Source organism: Bos indicus x Bos taurus, chromosome 10 (assembly GCF_003369695.1).
Source record: "Bos indicus x Bos taurus breed Angus x Brahman F1 hybrid chromosome 10, Bos_hybrid_MaternalHap_v2.0, whole genome shotgun sequence".
In the NCBI taxonomy this organism is placed as follows: Eukaryota; Metazoa; Chordata; class Mammalia; order Artiodactyla; family Bovidae; genus Bos; species Bos indicus x Bos taurus.
The window spans coordinates 39106788-39127159 of NC_040085.1; the positions used below are offsets into that span (position 1 = coordinate 39106788).

At 49.1% G+C, this 20372-nt stretch overlaps 1 protein-coding gene across 1 annotated transcript; it reads left to right on the plus strand.

Moving 5' to 3' along the window:
• The first annotated feature begins 12012 nt into the window (after positions 1 to 12012).
• On the plus strand, positions 12013 to 19925 carry PIF1 (PIF1 5'-to-3' DNA helicase). The gene is made up of 13 exons (XM_027553756.1): positions 12013 to 12078; positions 12813 to 13389; positions 14254 to 14386; positions 14472 to 14597; positions 14716 to 14869; positions 14961 to 15075; positions 15152 to 15258; positions 16374 to 16513; positions 16886 to 16992; positions 17901 to 17988; positions 18145 to 18290; positions 18899 to 19090; positions 19301 to 19925. The coding sequence occupies exons 2-13, from the start codon at positions 12832 to 12834 to the stop codon at positions 19358 to 19360; spliced, it is 1926 nt and encodes a 641-aa protein (XP_027409557.1). The 5' UTR covers positions 12013 to 12078; positions 12813 to 12831; the 3' UTR covers positions 19361 to 19925.
• The last annotated feature ends 447 nt before the right edge of the window (positions 19926 to 20372 follow it).

A 20372-nucleotide genomic window follows, 5' to 3' on the forward strand; every position in this document is an offset into this window, starting at 1 on the left:
AATCCAGCTTGGGGAAACAGAGACAGTCAGTGTACATGGCTGCTGCTGCTGCTGCTAAGTCGCTTCAGTCGTGTCTGACTTTGTGCGACCCCATAGACGGCAGCCCACCAGGCTCCCCCGTCCCTGGGATTCTCCAGGCAAGAACACTGGAGTGGGTTGCCATTACACCTCTTAAAGCCACCACATGGTATAAGTCCCTCAACCTGCAGAACTGTGCAGCTGGTGTACCCAATGCCTGAGGACTCAGAAGGTCCTGTATCTAGAAACTCAGGTTCCATTTGCCTGAGATCAGAGACCCTAGGGAATTCATGTGGTTGCACAGAAGCAATTCATGGTGGGGGTGGAGTGGGAGTGAGGTCAGTTCTGAAATTCAGTCATCTCTGTTGCTACTGAAAGTAAGTCACTGATCACCACTTTGGTCTCAGTTTTTCCCCATCCAGCCTATGCTGTCCCTCTAGTTGTTGCCTCCACACTACACACATTCTTTCAACACGAAGATTTTATTTGCCGTGATTATTTGTCAGGCCCCACACTAATGGCTGGAAGATAACAGAAGGACCAAGTGTCCTTGGCCTTTATCAGGAAAGAAAGGCATGTAAACAGAGAAAACTACGTGTTAAATGTGAGGGAAAATGCACAGAGGAAGGGCACCAAAACTAAGACAGAATGGCATTCCAGGCAGAGGGAACAATGTGAGCAATGGTATGGAGGCAGGAAACAGGTGTGTGTGTGTGCGTGTGTGTGTGTAGGGAGACCAGGCTGGAGAAGAAGACAGAGCTCCATACAGTGAGGACCTTGAGGGTCATTTTAACCTCAGGGCAATGGGATGTCATTGAAAGTCTAGGGCCTTGGAAGGGATGGAGTCTGTTTTGCATGTGTGCCATTTGATCAACAAAGTTTACTGAGTGCCTCTGAAGCGGTATGTTTTCCAATACATCATCCTGGCATTTGTATGTTCACTCAGAAGAACTTAGGACACCTCCGGTATCTGCTCACTGTACTAAACTCTTCACATATATTTCATTTAATCCTCACAAAAGTAGGTTCCCATCCATGAAATAGACAGAATTTTTATCCTCATTTTACAGATCAAGAATTCAAAGCTTAGAGGCTTCTCCAGTGACTCAGTTCAGTTCAGCTCAGTCGTGTCCAGCTCTTTGCCACCCCATGGACTGCAGCACTCCAGGCTTCCCTGTCCATCATCAACTCCCAGAGCTTGCTCAAACTCATGTCCATTGAGTTGGTGATGCCATCTAACCATCTCATCCTCTATCGTCCCTTTCTCCTCCTGCCCTCAGTCTTTCCCAGCATCATGGTCTTTTCCAATGAGTCAGCTCCTCGCATCAGATGGTCAAAGTATTGGAGTTTCAGCTTCAGCATCAGTCCTTCCAATGAATATTCAGGACTGATTTCCTTTAGGATGGACTTGTTTGATCTCTTTGCAGCCCAAGGGACTCTCAAGAGTCTTCTCCCTGGTGGCTCAGTGGTAAAGAATTTGCCTGCCAATGCAGGAGACATGGGTTTGATCCCTGATCCAAGAAGATCCTACGTGCCAAAGAGCAACTAAGCCTGTGTGCCACAACTACTGAGCCTGTCTCTAGAGCCTGGGAACCACAACTACTGAGCCCATATGTGGCAACTACTGAAGCCTTGCGCCCTAGAGCCCGTGCTCTGCAACAAAAGAAGCCAGCACAATGAGAAGCCCTCACACTGGAACTGGATAGTAGCCCCTACCCACCACAACTAGAGACAAGCCCTCATAGCAACAAAGATTCATCTCAGACAAAAAAAAAAAGAATCCAAAGCTTAGACCTGTATAAGATCACTTGACTGATAAGTCGTGGCCGGAGGATTCAAACCTCACCTGACTCCAGAGTCTGTGCTCTCTACTAAATTATGTCTTTTGGCAGCACTGTGTGATCAGGCTATTCAAAAGCCTAGGCCCTACATTGGAGAGGTATGAATCAGTAGGAGAGTAGACAAGTCCTAAGAAGGGGTACACCGTGTGTGCTAAGAGCTGGTTTCCAGAGGGCTGGAGTGACTAAGCTGTATTCTAGCAGGGTTAGATGGATGGGGGCAGAGGAGGAGTCGCAGGAATTTAGGAAGTGGGAATGTCTCACAAAGAGAACTTGTAGAACACCCTGACTTGTTAGGGGACTGTAGGCAGGTGTCTGTGGTCATTTGTGTGTGATGGTGGTGGGGAGTTCAGAAAGATGCCACCAAGAAGGCAGCAGGAGCTAGAGTACTGAGTGCCTTGAATACTGACCTGAGAGACTAGAAAATTTTCCTGCAAGTAGCTGGGGGCTGCTGAAACACTGAAACAGGATCTGACATGGATTTTCATATTAATACCTTATTTTTGGAACTGTTGTGTGTGGGTGGGATGAATGGAGAGAGTAGCATGGAAACATATACACTGCCATGTGTGAAATAGATAGCCAGTGGGAATTTGCTGTGTGACTCAGGGAACTCAAACAGGGCTCTGTGACAACCTAGAAGCAGTGGGAAGGGAGGTGTTAGGAGGGAGGTTCAAGAGGGAGAGGACATATATAAACCTATGGCTGATTCATGTTGATGTATGTCAGAGACCAACACAACACTGAAAGCAATTATCCTTCAATTAAAAATAATTTTTTTAAAAAACAACAAAAAAAATGGAGAACTAGTATGTGAAGAATGGTGACAGGGCAAGAGAGACATGGAGACCCACTGGGTCAGAGATTGTCACAGAAATCCAGGTTGGAGTCAATGGAGCTGGAAACAGGCCAGTGGTTTATAAGGATGGTAGAAGCAGATTCAAGAGATAGTAGAGATAGAGGGTCAGGACTTGGAGAGAATGGCTTCATTATTCATTGATAAATATCCATTCAATAATATCTGTTGAGAGGTTACCATGTCTCGGGCACTGTTCTAAACACAGGGCACAAAGCCATAATGTGACAAGGGTGATCTCTGCCCTCTTAAAGCCGGAAGAGAGTGATGATAGGCAAATAAACAAATGACCATGATAACAACACAATGTGGAATGTTTTCTAAGGGAAATAAACAGGTAATAAAATAGTAATTTTAGATATGGTGTGAGTGGTGGTGGGGGAAATCTTTCCACAGAGTGGAAATTTCAGCTGAGACATGAAAGATGAGAAAGAGAAAGTCCCAAAAAGAGGCAAAGGGGAGAGGGGGGCGGTATTTCATACAAAAGAAACAGCAAACGCAAAGACTCTGGCATGGGGTCGTCAAGGAACACAAAGGGGACAAGTGTGACAGAAGCACAGTGAGTAAAGAAGAAGGTGGTAGGACTTCCCTGGTGGTCCAGTGGTTGAGAATCCGCCTGCCAAAGCAGGGGACAGGGGTTCGATCCCTGGTCTGGAAAGATCGAATATGCCAAGGAACAACTAAGCCCATGCACTACAGCTACTGAGCCTGTTCTCTACAGCCTGCGAGCCACGACTACTGAGTCCACTCACCACAAGCAACTGAAGCCTGTGCGCCTAGAGCCCTTGCTGCACAAGATAAGCCCTGCCATGAGAAGCCCATCCACTGCAACTAGAGAGTAGCTCCTGCTCATGGCAACTAGAGAAAAGCCCGTGAGCAGCAATGAAGACCCAGCACAGTCAATAAATTAAATCAATAAATCTTTAAATAGAAGAAGAAAGTGGAAGATTTGAGGTCACAGTAGAAGAAAGGGAGAGAGTTGGCCTCAGGCTATGGTAAGGAGGACTAGCCTAGGAAGGCATTGAAAGCCTTTAACTGGAGCAGTAGCAACATCTGATTTACGTGTTTGAAAAGATCCCACCTGCTGCTGTTTGGAGAAAGGATTGTAGGGGGGACAGAGCAGAATCCAGGAATCCAGAGAGATTATGAGTCAACTGCTCTAATCCAGGGAGCTTCCCAGGTGGTACTGGTGGTAAAGAATCTGCCTGCCAATGCATGAGACTCGGGTTTGACCCCTGGGTTAGGAAGATCCCCTGGAGGAGGGCATGGCAACCCACTCCAGTATCCTTGCCTGGAGAATCCCATGGACAGAGGAGCCTGGTGAGCTGCAGTTCATGAGGTTGCAGCGTCAGACACAACTGAAGCGATTTAGCACGCACGCATCCTGTAATCCAGGGGAGATCTGACAGGCTGCTAACTCTAGGTTGTGGTGTGGGGATGGAGGGAAATGAATAGATTCAAAGTACATTTTGATAACCTATAATAGAAAAAAACCTGAAAAAGGATATCATATATATATATATATCACTTTGCTATGCTTGAAACAACATTTTAAATCAACTATACTTCAAATTTTTCTTTATTCATTCAACTAATGAAGGACATCTAGGTTGCTTCTATGTCTCAGCTATTGTAAAAAGTGCTGCTATGAACATTGGGGTGTATATATATCTTCTGGGGATTTGTTGTTGTTTCATGTATCTTTTTGAATCAGAGCTTTCTCCTGATATATGCCCAGGAGTGGGATTCTTTGGATCATACGGTAACTCTATTTTTAGTGTTTTTTTGTTTTTATTTTTTAAAATACATTTCAGTGATACTTTAAAAAATTATTTATTTATTTATCTTATTTCTGGCTGCACTGAGTCTTCATTGCTGTGCTTGGGCTTTCTCTACTTGCACTGATCAAGGGCTGGGCTACTCTCTAGTTGCAGTGTATGGGCTTCTCATTGAGGTGGCCTCTCTTTTTGCAGGGCACGGTCTCTAGTGCATGTAGGCTTCAGCAACTGTGGTTTATGGGCTCTAGAGCACAGGCTCAGTAGTTGTGGTTCATGGGCCCAGTTGCCCCACAGCATGTGGGTTCCAGGGATGGAACTCGTGTCCCCTGTGTTGCACAGCAGATTGCTAACCACTGTATAGAGAACCTCCGTACAGCTTCCATTTTCCATAGTGATTTTGATAAGGACAGAGTAAAAGGATAAAGTAGGTGATTAAATAGTTAATTCCACCAGGGGATTGTAGGTAGAAAAAATATAGGAGACCCCTGGAAGTTAATGATTACTAAAGTGAGCAGGTTTGCTTAGCCACAAACCAAGCAGCCTTGCTTAGCAACAAAATTATGCAACAAAAGCATGAGACATGCCCCAAATAATAAAACAATGGTGGCATGAGACACATACTGCCCAGTGAACTCAATAAGTTAATGATCCCTAGGACATGTTCTCTGGACATGTAAAGCATGACCATATAGGGACAAGAAAATTCCCCTGCCCACCCTAGAGGAGAAGCTAATGATGGAATCATGACGTCTACTCAAGAGTGACAAAGAAGTTCTCCTCCTCCCTACTTTTCCTTTGATTGTAAAACTGTAGGCCAGTAAGTTCTCAGCAGCATGCCCTCGTCCGCCTGCTTGTAAGCCTGACAAGCATCCTATTGTAATAAATCACTTCTTATCTATCACTCTGCCTCTCAATGAAATCTTTTCTGCACTGAGACATAAAGGGCTATGGTACTGGCAGCTCTTTGGAGCCCACCCCCATACACACAAACAACCCCAAACAGTTTCAGCTGTAACAATTTACATTCCCCCCAACTGTGTACATTCTCCACACCCTGTCCAGCATTTGTTGTTTGTGGATTTTTTAATTATGGCCATTCTGACTGGTTCGATACCTCATTGTAGTTTTGATTTGTATTTATCTGATAATTAGTGATGTTGAACATCTTTTCATATACCAATTGGCCAGCTGTATGTCATCTTTGGAGAAACGTGTATTTAGATCTTCCTCCCAGTTTTTGATAGGGTTGTTTCGGGGGTTTTGTCATTAAGTTGTAAGAGCTGTTTGTATATTTGGAAAGTTAGCCTTTGTCAGTAGCATCATTTGCAAATATTTTCTCCCAGTACGTAGATTTCATTTCCATTTTGTTTATATCAACTATACCTCAATTTTAAAAAACAAAACAAACATTTTGGAGGTGGAAACAATATTTTTCAATGGTTAGCTGGATGTTGTAGGTGAAGAAGGGATCAAGAATATGGTGTGGTTTTCAACTCGAGCTAAAAATGGAGGTGCCATTTATAGAGATGAAGACAAGAGAAAAACAAGTTTATATGGTATTGGAAAATGAAAGCTGCTCAGTCATGTCCGACTCTTTGTGACCCCATGGACTGTACAGTCCATGGAATTCTCCAGGCCAGAATACTGGAATGAATAGCCTTTCCATTCTCCAGGGGATCTTCCCAACCCAGGCATCGAACCCAGGTCTCCCGCATTGCAGGGGAATTCTTTACCAGCTGAGGTATCACGGAGGAGGAGATTAAAATCTGTTTTGGAGAGAGTGAGTTTAACATGCCATTTAGGCATCTGTGTGGAGATAGCATCAGGAGGACAAATGAATATGGTCTGGAGATCAGAGGAGAAGGGCAGGCGGGGGTCATAATATTGAGAATCAACATGTAGCTAATAATCCGTGGGATTGGATAAAACAGGAGGGAAAAAAAAAAAGTTCTCCTACATTGAGAGGGCTGCCTGAGGAAAAGGGATCAGCAAAGGAGAATGACATCAAGCCGCCAGTATGTAGGAAAAATGAGGGAATGTGTGTTGTAGAACTTGAGAGTATTTTAATAAGGAAGAATCAGAATCACCTGTACCGGAGGTTCAATAAAATGAGTGTCAGCTGCCCCAAAGAAGCAGCAGTGCGAGGTGAACTCGTGCTCCGTAAGCTGGAAGACCATGAAACACCCTTTCAAGCTCCTCTGCAAGACTGTGTAAGCCTAGGACTGTAAAGGTGGAGAGAGCACGGCGAGAAAGGATCATAAAGGGGAAGCGCTGGCTCTTTTATATACCAAAAGAGAAAACGCCTAACAGTGCAATTAGTAAACCACCCCGTTCTGTGTTGATGTCATTATTTGTGAGTCAGAGACTGGACTGAGACCGCCAAGTGGGAGAAAGCAGATAAGATGAACAGAGAGAGTGCTGGAGAAGGAAATGTCATAATGAAGAAAATCCATTCCTCCAGACAGCTTGCATTAAAACCAGGCTTTGGGTTAGGCGAGGAGACCAGGGAGCAATGTTGCGCTTCACTTGGAACTGACCCCGCGGCGGCAGCAGTGAGCAGAAGACCTGCGGATGCAAAAGCTGCACAAAGCCGATAGGGAGGAAGTCGGGTCACAGATGTGAGCAATTCCTCTGCCTCCGCCTCCCTCCTTCATCAGCCAATCAAGATCCAGCTGAAGACCCGTGGCGCTGGGGCGGGGAGGAGGGCGGAGCCTGAGGACCGTTAATCCGTCGCCAAGCGGTGTCCAGCTTTCCTCTGTCCAAGGACTCACTGTTAACCTGGTGGGCAGACAACCACTTTGGGAAAAGCTCTTGCAGTTTCATATAAACTAAATATAAACTCCAAGACTCAGCAATTTTTCACCTAGGTATTTTTCCAACAGAAAATAAAGCATAAATACCACAAAATCCAGATATCCATCAACAGGAAAATGGATAAACTGTAGTATATCCATAAAATGCAACACAACTCAGCACTAAAAAGGATCAAACTACTGATACAGTCAGCAACATGGATGAATCTCAAAATCATGATGAGTGAAACGCCAATACACACAAGAATACATATTGTATAATCTGTGCATTTCACTATATGTAAAGTTTGCATTAAAAAGTTAAGCATAAACTCTAGCTAATTCTATGCATGTTGAAGTGTTTAGATGTGAAATATACTGTTGTCTGCAACTTTGAACTGCATCACAAAAGATGGATTGATGAATGTGGGGATGGATAGATGTGTTAAATACTTCCCTGATGGCTCAGCCAGTAAGGAATCTGCCTGCAATGCGAGAGACCTTGGTTCTATCCCTGGGTTGCAAAGATCCCCTGGAAAAGGGAATGGCAACCCACTCCAGTATTCTTACCTGGAGAATTCCATGGACAGAGGAGCCTGGCAACCTATAGTCCATGGGGTCGCAAAGAGTCAGGCAGAGCGACTAACACACAAAACAAATACAGCAAAATATTAATTGTAGAATCTTGATGGTAAGTATATGGTGTTCACTGGAAAAGGCTTTCAATCTTTCTGTACATGTTGGAATATATTTTCAGAATAAAATATTTGGGGTGTCAGGGGCTGAGGACAGAGGAATGGGAGTTATTGTCTCAGTTCAGTTCAGTTGCTCAGTCCTGTCCAACTCTTGGCGACCCCAAGAACTGCAGCATGCCAGGCCTCCCTGTCCATCACCAACTCCCGGAGTCCACCCAAACCCATGTCCATTGAGTCGGTGATGCCATCCAACCATCTTATCTTCTGTCATCCCCTTCTCCTCTTGCCCTCAATCTTTTCCAGCATTGGGGTCTTTTCAAATGAGTCAGTTGTTTGCATCAGGTGGCCAAAGTACTGGAGTTTCAGCTTCAACATCAGTCCTTCCATGAACACCCAGGACTGATCTCCTTTAGGATGGACTGGTTGGATCTTCTTGCAGTCCAAGGGACTCTCAAGAGTCTTCTCCAACACCACAGTTCAAAACCATCAATTCTTTGGCGCTCAGCTTTCTTTATAGTCCAGCTCTCACATCCATACACGACTACTGGGAAAACCATAGCCTTGACTAGACAGACCTTTGTTGACAAAGTAATGTCTCTGCTTTTGAATATGCTTAGATGGACCTTTGTTGACAAAGTAATGTCTCTGCTTTTGAGTATGCTTAGACGGACCTTTATTTACAAAGTAATGTCTCTGCTTTTGAATATGCTTAGACGGACCTTTGTTTACAAAGTAATGTCTCTGCTTTTGAATATGCTATCTAGGTTGGTCATAACTTTCCTTCCAAGGAGTAAGTGTCTTTTAATTTCATGGCTGCAGTCACCATCTGCAGTGATTTTGGAGCCCCCCAAAATAAAGTCTGCCGCTGTTTCCACTGTTTCCCCATCTATTTGCCATGAAGTGATGGGACCAGATGCCATGATCTTAGTTTTCTGAATGTTGAGCTTTAAGCCAACTTTTTCACTCCCCTCTTTCACTTTCATCAAGAGGCTGTTTAGTTCTTCTTCACTTTCTGCCATAAGGGTGGTGTCATCTGCATATCTGAGGTTATTGATATTTCTCCTGGCAATCTTGATTCTGGCTTGTGCTTCATCCAGCCCAGCATTTCTCATGATGTACTCTGCATATAAGTTAAATAAGCAGGGTGACAATATACCGCCTTGACGTACTTCTTTTCCTATTTGGAACCAGTCTGTTGTTCCATGTCCAGTTCTAACTGTTGCTTCCTGACCTGCATACAGGTTTCTCAAGAGGCAGGTCAGGTGGTCTGGTATTCCCATCTCTTTCAGAATTTTCCGCAATTTATTGTGATCCACACAGTCAAAGGCTTTGACATAGTCAATAAAGCAGAAATAGATGTTTTTCTGGAACTCTCTTGCTTTTTCCATGATCCAGCGGATGTTGGCAATTTGATCTCTGGTTCCTCTGCCTTTTCTAAATCCAGCTTGAACATCTGGAAGTTCATAGTTCACGTATTGCTGAAGCCTGACTTGGAGAATTTTAAGCATCACTTTACTAGCGTGTGAGATGAGTGCAATTGTGCGGTAGTTTGAGCATTCTTTGGCATTGCCTTTCTTTGGGATTGGAATGAAAACGGACCTTTTCCAGTCCTGTGACCACTGCTGAGTTTTCCAAATTTGCTGGTATATTGAGTGCAGCGCTTTCACAGCATCATCTTTCAGGATTTGAAATAGCTCAACTGGAATTCCATCACCTCCACTAGCTTTGTTCGTAGTGATGCTTCCTAAGGTCCACTTGACTTCACATTCCAGGATATCTGGTCTAATGGGTACAAAGTTTCTGTTTCAGAATAATGAAACTTTTCTGGAAATAGTGGTGATGGTTATACAATATCTGAATGCAGTCAATGGTAATGAATTGTATACTGAAAAATAGTATGGTGAGTTTTATATTACGTATATTTTACAATTAAAAAAAAAATCTTGAGGGAATTCCCTTGCAGTCCAGTGGTTATGACTCGGGGCTTTCACTCCAAGAGGCTGGTTTAGATCCCTGGTTGGTGAACTAAAATCCCGCAAGCTGCATGGTGAGTCCAGAAGAAAAAAATACTGGGGTAAAATACGTATGGAAGTCTCCATGCTTTCTCTAGAACCAGTCTGGGATACTACACAGAGAGAAGGGAGAAGGGAGCAGGCTGTGTGAGTGTGCTGGGCCTACTTTGAGCACAGGGTAGTGGGCAGAGAGAACATAGGCTTTGGAAATAGACACAGACTTACATTCATAATCCCAGCTTTCATTTTCTAGCTCGTGATTGTATTTGTTTCTTATTGTTATAGCTACTGTAACAAATTACCACAAATTTGGTGGCTTAAAACAAGACAAACTTATTATCTTGCAGTTCTGGAGGCCTAAAATGTGTCTCATTGGACTAAAATCAAGAGCTGTGTTCCTTCTGGTGAATCTAGAGGGGAACCCACTTCCTCTAGCCTTTTCTAGCTTCAAGAAACCTGTATCCCATATGGCTTGGTTCATGGCCCTTTCTTCCATTTTCTAGGCTAGCAGTAACATCTTCAAATCAGCCTTTCTCTCTCTTTCTTTCACACACACACAAAGACACACATGTCCACTTATTCATCACATCTCCCCTCTCTAGCCTCCCTTATAAGAATCCTAATTGAGCCTACCCAGACAACCCAGGGTAGTCTCCCTATGTCAAGATCCTTAATTTATCACATCTGCAAAGTCCCTTTTGCTATGTAAAGTAACATACAAAAGGAATCTGGGGATTAGGATGTAGACATATTTGAGGGGGTATCATTATTCTGCTTACAACAGTGATACTAATTTTTTTTCTGTGCCACTAGTAGTCATGTGTCAAAACAACATTTAAGAGGAAAAATACTTTTCATTTTTATTTTTTCCTAACAGTTTTATTGAGATACAATTCACATACCATACAATTTAAAGCAAATAATTTTATGGTTTTTAGTATAGTCATAGTTATGCAATCATCACATTTTCATCTTTCTCCATTTTTAAATATAAGGAAACAAAGGCTTGAGACATTAAGGAAACTTGCTTAGAGACATTAAGGAAACATCAAACCTGCAGGTCTGGCATAACAAATTGCCTTTCAGGAGCTGAGATTCCAGTTCAGGCCTGGACTCCCTTCACCAGGTTAGACCAGCCTCTGTCTCTCTTTCTCTCTCTCTCTGGGAGCAGAGTAGTGTAGTAGTTAAACTAACAGGCTTAGACTTGGCTTCCAGGGTTTGTTTTGCTATCTATAAGCTATGTGACACCTGGAGCCTTGGTTTCCTTATTTGAAAAATGTGGGCAATTGAATAAATGAGCGAGCTGACTCACCTGTAAGATACCTTCTAGCTAGTCATTCCAAGATTTAATGAGGGGAAAGAAAATTAAAAACAAATTCCCTATGCATTCAGTGCAATGAGAGGGATACGCATTCCTGAAGACAGAGGCTCGCTCACTTCACTTGTACTCTCTGAGCACTTGGTCACAGGTCTCAGTTCTTCACTGATGTGTCTCAGACGGATGGGACAGACAAATGAGTAAAATGACACAAAGACCGATAAGCGTGGAAGGAACTGGGGGTGGGGGCAGCGGGAGCAGCAGGTCTCGGTCAGGGGGCAAGGGCTGGGGGGCGGTCTGCCCAGAAATGGACAAAGGTCCCGTGAGTGTAAACAGAGATGGGAGGCAGCTCTTACCCAAGGCCAAGTTCAGCCGCTGTGTGAGGGCTAGAGGGGAGGAAGTCTGTGTTGGAGGCAAGGTCTTGAAAATAAATCTTCAGAGACGCGATTGGTGACACTAATCCACGCGCGGCCCAGCTGCAGTCTCCGTCCCCTCCCACTACATCCACTCGTCCGCGCGACTTGGTATGCTCCGCCACCACAATAAGCCTCCTTCCTCTGGCGTGCTATTGGTACAGCCCAAGCTCTGAGGGTAGAAAGGCACAGAAAGACACGCCCCTTGTCACGTCCGCTTTCTCTGATTGGCTAGAAAATTTAAAGCTCCTGCAGGTGATAGGATGATTCTCTACTCCCAGAATTTGAAAGTTTCCAGTGTGCTACTACTGCCTGCAGGCCGACTTGTCTCAACTGGTTCGTCCGAGTGCTGGCACAAGTGAGTGTCCACCTGATCCCAGACGTGGGAGGCAGAATGTTCTTCTTCAAGGGGTCCCTGCCAGGAGGGTGCATACGAATGAATCAGACGGCACGTGGACTGGTTCCCGGAAGCCAGGGTCCCTCCGCTATTTCCGTAGCCGAATAATTTCACTTCCACCCCACCTTAGAGATGGGAAGCACCAGAGCTTCCGAATCCCACGATCCCTGACTCCTACCAGCCGTTGTGGTCTCTTTCAGCCTGTTTTCCACTTCTGTACATGGGAAATAGTGACACTAGCTTGGCTGCATATAAACCAGTGAACGTAGCTGGGAGAGGGAAGGCGCTGATAACATACATCTCAGTCCTGCTTACCTCCACAAGTGAGTCTCCTCCTTCCTTGCAGAGAGGACTCAAGATTCCCGTGCCCGCCCTGGGTCTCTTAGAAGCAAGCTTCTTTTCTGTTCAGGGGCTCCCTTCTTCTGTGGCTCTTGTCGGACAGCAGAGGTTCCCAATCCTTGGTGCGCTTGACGTTGCCCATCCGCAGCTCTGGAAATTATTGTGTGGGAGAGAAATGTCTAGGAGAATTTCCTGTTTGCCCCCAGGGTGCTTTTACAGTCTCCGTGACCTCTTTGTGTTACCAGTGACAGCCCTGGGACCCTTTGTGGCTTTGACTGGGCTCCCTGTCCAGACTTCTGTACCACCTATGATGTCCCCTGAGTCCCTGTGACGCCTGTGCTCCGGTCTTTTTGCAGACCTGCAGAGGCGGCGGCGATGCTTTCGGGCACCCAGGCAGCGGCCGCAGAATGCGAGGACGGAGAACTGCGGTGCCGTGTGGCCGTGGAGGAGCTGAGCCCCGGTGGGCAGCCGCGAAGGCGCCAGTCCCTACGCACCGCGGAGCTAAGCCTGGGTCGTAACGAGCGCCGCGAGTTGATGCTGAGGCTGCAGGCGCCTGGGCCCGCTGGGCGGCCACGCTGCTTCCCCGTGCGCGCCGCGCGCCTCTTCACCCGCTTCGCTGCAGCCGGGCGCAGCACTCTGCGGTTCCCCGCCGACAGCACTCCCCGGGCCAGCGCCGTCCAGCTGCTGCTCTCCGATTGCCCCCCGGACCGCCTGCGCCGCTTCCTGCACACGCTGCGCCTCAAGCTGGCGGCGGCCCCGGGTCCCGGGCCGGCCTCCGCCCGCACGCAGCTGCTTGGCCCGCGGCCCCGCGACTTCATCAGCATCAGCCCCGTGCAGCCCGAGGAGTTGCGGCGTGCGGCGGCCACCCGGGTCACGGATACCACGCCGGTGAAGCGGCCCACGGAACCTCGGGCGGGAGCCAAGCCCCGCACCGTGAGGACATCGGAGAACGGGGGTCGCCTTGGGGAGTGGGAGATGGAAGAGACTGAGGAAGCCCAAGTTTAGGGGGAAGATGGTGGTGGTATTTGAGATGGCTGCTGATTACTTCAGAGGAGATATTCATCAGGCTTCTGAGACTAACGGAAATAAGGGAATTGTGCTTGTGTTTCTCATAGTGCAATCCTTGAGATTGAGAATAGGGAAAATGCGCTTAGGTCACGTTAAAAGAGAAAGCAGAGAAGGTGCTTCAGAAATGTAGGAATGAGGTCCTCCTTGAGGAGGAGAGGAGGTTTTGGAGAGAATAAAGTGATCAGCTGTGTTAGGGGCAGCCCACAGGTCCAATCAGATGCGGGGGAGGTGTTGGGGGACAAAATCTGGTGGATGTGACAGTGTTCACAAACTGGAAAAGATGGATCACAAACCACAGGGGTTTGAGACTAAGCTGGAGAGAAGATGGAGATGGGGCAAAAAGGGGCCCTGGCTCAGCAGGGTTTGGCTTAGGAGATTTTAGGTCAAAGAGACAGATTGTGACAGGAAAAGTTGCGAGAACAAAGGATGGGTTGGAGGACCAGGAGAGTTAGGGAACCCAGGAGAGGATGCTGAGGAGAATCTAGACCTGCAGACAGGGGACTTTAGGGGTGATACCCAGAGTCAGTGGAGATCCAGCTTTGATCCCTTCCTCAGGGAGAGACCTGGACCCCTGTGGTTACTGTCAAGATCTCCAGTTGAGCCAAGGCTGCCCAAGGGCTCCAAGGAGAGAAGCCAGCAGAGACACAAAGGGCTACCTACCAGACCAAGAAGGGAGGGGGTGATGCCGAGGAGATGTGGGGAGGTCCTGAGACAGCCCTCTCCCCCCAGGAAGTCACAAGGTGGCCCCTGCCTGTGAAGAGGCTGAGATTGCCCCCCACCAAACCAGAGCTTTCCAAGGAACAGGCTGCTGTCCTGAGGGCTGTCCTGAAAGGCCAGAGCATTTTCTTCACTGGAAGTGCAGGTAGTGGTGGGGCAGAGTGGGTGTGGGGAGAACAGGGGTGTGCTGGGATGCAGGAGAAGTGGTGCTGACTTTGCCCTCTGCCCAGGGACGGGGAAGTCTTACCTGCTGAAGCGTATCCTGGGCTCACTGCCTCCCACGGGCACTGTGGCCACTGCCAGCACTGGGGTGGCAGCCTGCCACATCGGGGGTACTACCCTCCATGCCTTTGCAGGTAAGTGAGAGCTCCTGGGGTTTAAACTGGGAGCAAGCCAGGCTGGTGGGAAGGGAGGGGAGGTCAGGGTTGAGACAGTGCTGGGATCTCAGCCCAGGCTGAATAGTGTCCCTCACAGGTATTGGCTCAGGCCAGGCTCCCCTGGCCCAGTGTGTGGCCCTGGCCCAGCGGCCCGGTGTGCGGCAGGGTTGGCTGAACTGCCAGCGGCTAGTCATTGATGAGATCTCCATGGTGGAAGCGGACCTGTTTGACAAGCTGGAGGCCGTGGCCAGGTCAGTATGTGCAGTGAGGACTAGGTTCTGGTGGTCTTCTGGGTGGAACCCAACCACCCCAGCCCCTAGAGCACCCTGTGCTCCTCTCCAGAGCTGTCCGGCAGCAGAATAAGCCATTCGGAGGGATCCAGCTCATCATCTGTGGGGACTTCCTGCAGCTGCCACCTGTAACCAAGGGATCCCAGCTCCCGCAGTTCTGCTTCCAGGTACCACTTGCCCTCTGGCCCTAACCCCCATGGGGGTCTGCTCTGCTCCCTGACCCCCCCACCTTGCTCCCACCAGGCCAAGAGCTGGAGGAGGTGTGTCCCAGTGACCCTGGAACTGACTGAGGTGTGGAGGCAAACAGACAAGACCTTCATCTCTCTGCTGCAAGCTGTGCGGCTGGGCAGGTGGGGCCTGGTGAAGAGAGAAGGGGCCACTGGATGAGGATCCAAGCATGGATCAGAGAGGAGCACAGGGACCCAGAGAAGGGGGAGAAGTGCTTCATGACCCCATACGAGACGGTCACTCTGTGAGCATCAGCCAGCACGGGGCCTGGCACAGAGTACATTTCAGGCAGATAGAGACACTCCCATTTTATAGATGCAGAAACTAGGGTTCAAAAGAGATGAAGTGACTTGCCCAGAGTCATGGCTAATAAGTGGCCGAGCTGGAATTGCACTCGGGTCTGATGCTGAAACCCAAGTTCCTTCTACTCTTAGAGTCCATGGGGTCAACTGGTGTGGGAGGAGAGGTTGCAGATGTGATCCTACCCTAGCAAGGACATAAGGTTGAGATGCTACAACTGCTCTAACACGGGAGTGGAAAGGAGGCCAAAGGGGGCAGAAGAAATGAGCCAGAGCTGGGCCTTGAGACCCAAGTCAAACTGGGGATGGGTGGTGGTGAGGGGCTTTCCAGGAGGCAGGTAGGAAAGTGCGTGGCACACACCAGCAGTGCAGGGACAAGACGAAGGCTGAGTGGCAGAGCAGTCAGAGATGGTCCCAACTTCTGCCCCCTCCTCCCACTTGAGTTGCTGCAGCACCCAGTCTTCCCCAGGAGGAAGGCTTGAAATGGGGAAAATAGAAACATAGGCTAGATTTTTTTTTCCTGTAAGGCAGCAGGCAAGGGACTAGAAAATTGTAGCCTGGAGGGTGATCTGATGATAGGGTGCCAGTATTACAGGGCATCAGCCTCAACCTCAGAGCCTCGTCTGCATCTCTAACTCTCTGGCCCGTGCTCACTCATCAGATCCAACTTCCTCAGGAGGGCAACTAGTTCCAATCAGAGGACAGACATAGGGAAGGGTGCCTGCCCCTGATCACAGTCATGCACCGTTGCTCCATGTCTGGGGTCCAAGTGAGGAAGAAACAAGTTGGCCAGCCTGGGAACCAGCAAATCTTGCCCTGGTGCCCCGTCCAGTCCCCAGGCCTGGTCCATGGCCTGACACGTGGGCTACATGTGGGCCACATGCTCCACTTACCCTGGTGTTCAGCTCAGCTCTGCCCTGATAACCTGGCCTCCGCAGGTGCTCAGATGAAGTCACCCGCCAGCTCCGGGCCACAGCTGCCCACAAGGTGGGGCGAGATGGGATTGTGGCCACAAGGCTCTGCACCCACCAGGATGACGTGGCCCTTACCAATGAGAGGCAGCTGCAGGAACTACCAGGTAAGCTGAGAGCTGGAGCTAGGCCAGACCAGCTAGAAAAGGCCATCAGGCAGACATCTCCCCCCTCTCTGCCCCCACTCCAGGCAGCCTGGACCCTTGGTGTCATTTGAATATCTTGGTCCCTAGCCTTTACGGCCAAAAAGTCCCCTACATCTGCGGATGTAATTGTGACTTTGAGAGGTGTGACCTTTTCTGGGTCAAAGTGACTCAGCCAGTAAACACTGAGACTTGAACAGGCCTCTGACTTCAGAGCCCCAGCTAGGCCTGAGGTGTCCTCACTGCCTCCCCCAGGCCCTGGGCTAATGTGCGGTTTTTTGGAAATTGAGTCACAAGTCAGTGACTTGTGGTCTGTCTGCCCGACTCTTTCCCCAGGCGAAATACACAGCTTTGAGGCCATGGACAGTGACCCTGAGCAAGCCCGGACCCTGGATGCCCAGTGTCCTGTTAGCCAGCTCCTTCAGCTAAAGCTGGGGGCCCAGGTGAGTGGGAAGTGGGTCCTCCCAGACCCCTGCCCTTCTGTACAGGCTGCTCCATGGCCAGAAGACCCACCTGTGGCCACAATAAACTCTTTCCCTCCTGTTCCCGCCCACCTTCCTGTCTTCTATTTTCCACTGCTGCCCTCTTCTCCCACTTGGCGCTCCAAGCAGTGTTGCTTTAGACAGATCACTCTCCTTTGCTGGAGCTGGGTTTCCTCATCTCTAAATTCAGAGAAGGGGACTTCCTTGGTGGTCCAATAGTTAAGAATTTGCCTTTCAATGCAGGGGATGAGGGTTCCATCTCTGGTCGGGATACTAAGATTGCACATGCAACGGGGCAACTAAGCCTGAGCGCGGCGACTAGAGAGCACCAGTCACAGCTGCTGAGCCCACCTGCTCTAGAGCTCATGCTCCACACCATGCACTGCAACAAAGACCCAGCTCAGCCAAAAATATCAATAAATAAATGCAGAGTAAAATACCTATTGCACACAATTGTCTTCTGTAGTGCACCCTATATTGAGTCTCTCCTTCCTTCCATGAGAGTGAGGGTAGCCAAATGGGGGCCTTTCCTTAGGTTTCAAAGGACCCCAGGGGAAATTTCAGGCACAGTGGTTGGAAGAAGGCTATCGCTCAAGACTGCGGTTCATAAACAACCTGTAATAGACATGGTCATTGTCAAAGCCCTGTCATCTTATTATTCTTTATCCTCTCCTTCTAAGGCAAACTGAGCAAATGCCATTCTCCTTTGACACAAGGGGGAAACCTAGGGAAATAAAGCAGCTTGCTCCAGGGATCCGTGGACTCAGTGCCTCTCCATGACAACCCCCAGCCTCACAGCAATGCCTGGAGCTGAGACCAGGCGTAGGGATGCCCGGCTCTCTATGCTTCCCGTTTCCCTTCCCTCGCAGGTGATGCTGGTGAAGAACTTGGCAGTGTCTCGGGGCTTGGTGAATGGTGCCCGAGGGGTGGTAGTCGGGTTCGAGGCCGAGGGGAGAGGTAAGTGGTGGGGAAGCAGTCCCACTGCTCGGGTTCGCAGCAGGGCCCCAGGATTAGCTTATGGAGGAAAAGGCTACTGTGGAAAGGTGAGGACAGGTCTCACCTTGGAGTCCTGACGTGGGAATGAAAGGTGAGACTTCTCCGCACCTCCCTCAGGGCTGCCCCAGGTACGGTTCCTGTGTGGAGTCACCGAGGTCATCCGTGCTGACCGCTGGACGGTGCAGACCACTGGAGGCCAGCTCCTCAGCCGGCAGCAGCTGCCCTTGCAGCTGGCCTGGGCCATTTCCATTCACAAGAGCCAGGTGAGTGCAGGGGGTGGCAGCAGGGCAGGGTGGAGGGGGCAGGACACGCCTGGGCACATTGAAGGGTGGGGGTCTTAAAGGCCTTGGGAGTGATGGAAGGTTCCAGACCAGCTGTAGAATAAACCTTTCTTTAGTACATTTCCCATCCTGCCTCTTTCCTGGACACATATATTTCCCTTCTTTCCTCTCCTGCCATTTTCTGAGCCACTATTGGATATGTTAATTTTAATATGTTATGACCACTCTGTGAGGTATAGTTGTAAGAATCACTTCTGTTTTACAGAAGAGGAAACCAAAGTCAGAGAGGTTAAGTGACTCGTCCAGGGTCATACATGTAGTGCCAGGCAGAGCAAGACTCGTTTCCATGCCTGTCTGACCCAGACCTGAGCTCTTTCCTTTCACCCTTATCCCTCTGCTCTTATCTTGGATCCGTATTTCCTGGACACCCCCTTACTCAGACACCAGTCATCCTGTCTCTCTGGCTCAGACGCTATGAATGGGGTGAGGAGATCAGGGGCCATAGCTGGGCTGGTGATAGTGGGGTCAGCTTCTTGGGCACAAGTGAATACAGGCTGAGGTGGCTCCAGTCCTGTCTCTCCCTGCCCCAGGGCATGTCCCTGGATTGTGTGGAGATGTCTCTGGGCCGTGTGTTTGCCAGCGGCCAGGCCTACGTGGCCCTTTCCCGGGCCCGCAGCCTGCAGGGCCTCCGTGTGTTGGACTTTGACCCCATGGTGGTTCGCTGTGACCCCCGCGTGCTGAGCTTCTATACTACCCTGTGGCGGGACAGGGCCCTCAGCCTGGTAAGAGGGAGTCACCCAATGGTGGGCAGAATGTGGCCGTGGGTAGCCTGGGAGCTAAGAGGAAGGGAAGGCCAAAAACACTAGGGTGGGGGTGGCATAGCCTCCTCTGGCTCCACTGGAGGCGAGGGCAGGACGGAGATGCTGGCTCCCCAGCTGTGACTCTAGGGGATGGTACAAGCCCATGAGTGGGTTTCTCTGGCTCTGATATAGGAGTCCCCAGATGATGAGGAAGGAACCTCAGACCAGGAGAACGTGGACCCGAACCTTTGATCTGCGAAGAGAAGACAAAGGGTGGTCTCGTCCCTCCTCTTGCTCCCTATGGAACCAGGCCCTGGGGGATCCCAGGGGGAGGATGGTCAGTGTCCCTTTCCTCCTTTGTCAGGGGCTCTCAGCCTCCAGCCGGCTTTCCATCCATTTGCCCTGTGCCTCAGTTTCTCCCCTTGTCCTGGGCGAGCTGCCTCCAGGGTCAGGAGTTGGCATGGGGCCTGTGGTGGTATCTGGTGATATAGGACAGAGCTCTCTGCGAGCGGCCGGCCACAGGGCCACACAGAGAGGAGAGGCAGCAGGTGCTCCAAGAGGAGGAACAGGCTGTAGGGGTCCTAGCAGGGGACTCAGCTCTGAAGCAGAGAAGGGAACCTGGGGGGAGTCTTCATAGCCAGATCCAGTCCTGCACAAGTCAGGACAAACACCGTCCTGAGCCTAACTTGAGAACACGCGCTGCAAAAATGTGCATCTATATCTTAAGCTGCTCTTTTGGGAAGGGCATTGTTTGTGGGAGTATGGATATTCTCAGACTGTATTTATTTAGGACAAATAAACTGGTAAACTGTGTGAAGATTTTGTTGAGTCTTCTGTTCCCTTTGAAAACCCCTAGTGAATTCCCTGGTGGTCTAGTGTTAAGACTGTGCTTCCACTACGGGGGCGTAGATTCGATTCCTGATCGGGAAACTAGGATCCTGCATGCTGACTGGCATAGCCAAAAAATAAATACGTAAAGAACCCCTGCCTGGGACGCTGGCTAACCCTTTCCAGGGAGGCTACCCCTGCCCTGCCTGTTTACACAGAGGTGTCTATTATGTCCTGATAGCTGAGCTCACAGCACCCTTATGCGAGGTTTTGTTAGTATCACTGGTTACTTCGCAAAACTGAGGTAGATGAGTTGTTGACTCACAGTGAAATAACAAGGTGAATCACCATTACACAACAGGTGGGCATGTTGCTGGTTGAGCTTGGTCTCCCGTGCAGGGCCTACAGCCATTGGCAAGAAGCTGAATATGCCCTC

Coding starts and splice junctions, on each gene's coding strand:
- PIF1 (XM_027553756.1), top strand. CDS start 12,832: ATGCTTTCGGGCACCCAGGCAGCGGCCGCAGAATGCGAGGACGGAGAA. Junction 16,993..17,900: donor AGCTAAAGCTGGGGGCCCAG/GTGAGTGGGAAG, acceptor CTTCCCTCGCAG/GTGATGCTGGTGAAGAACTT. Junction 18,291..18,898: donor TTTCCATTCACAAGAGCCAG/GTGAGTGCAGGG, acceptor TCCCTGCCCCAG/GGCATGTCCCTGGATTGTGT.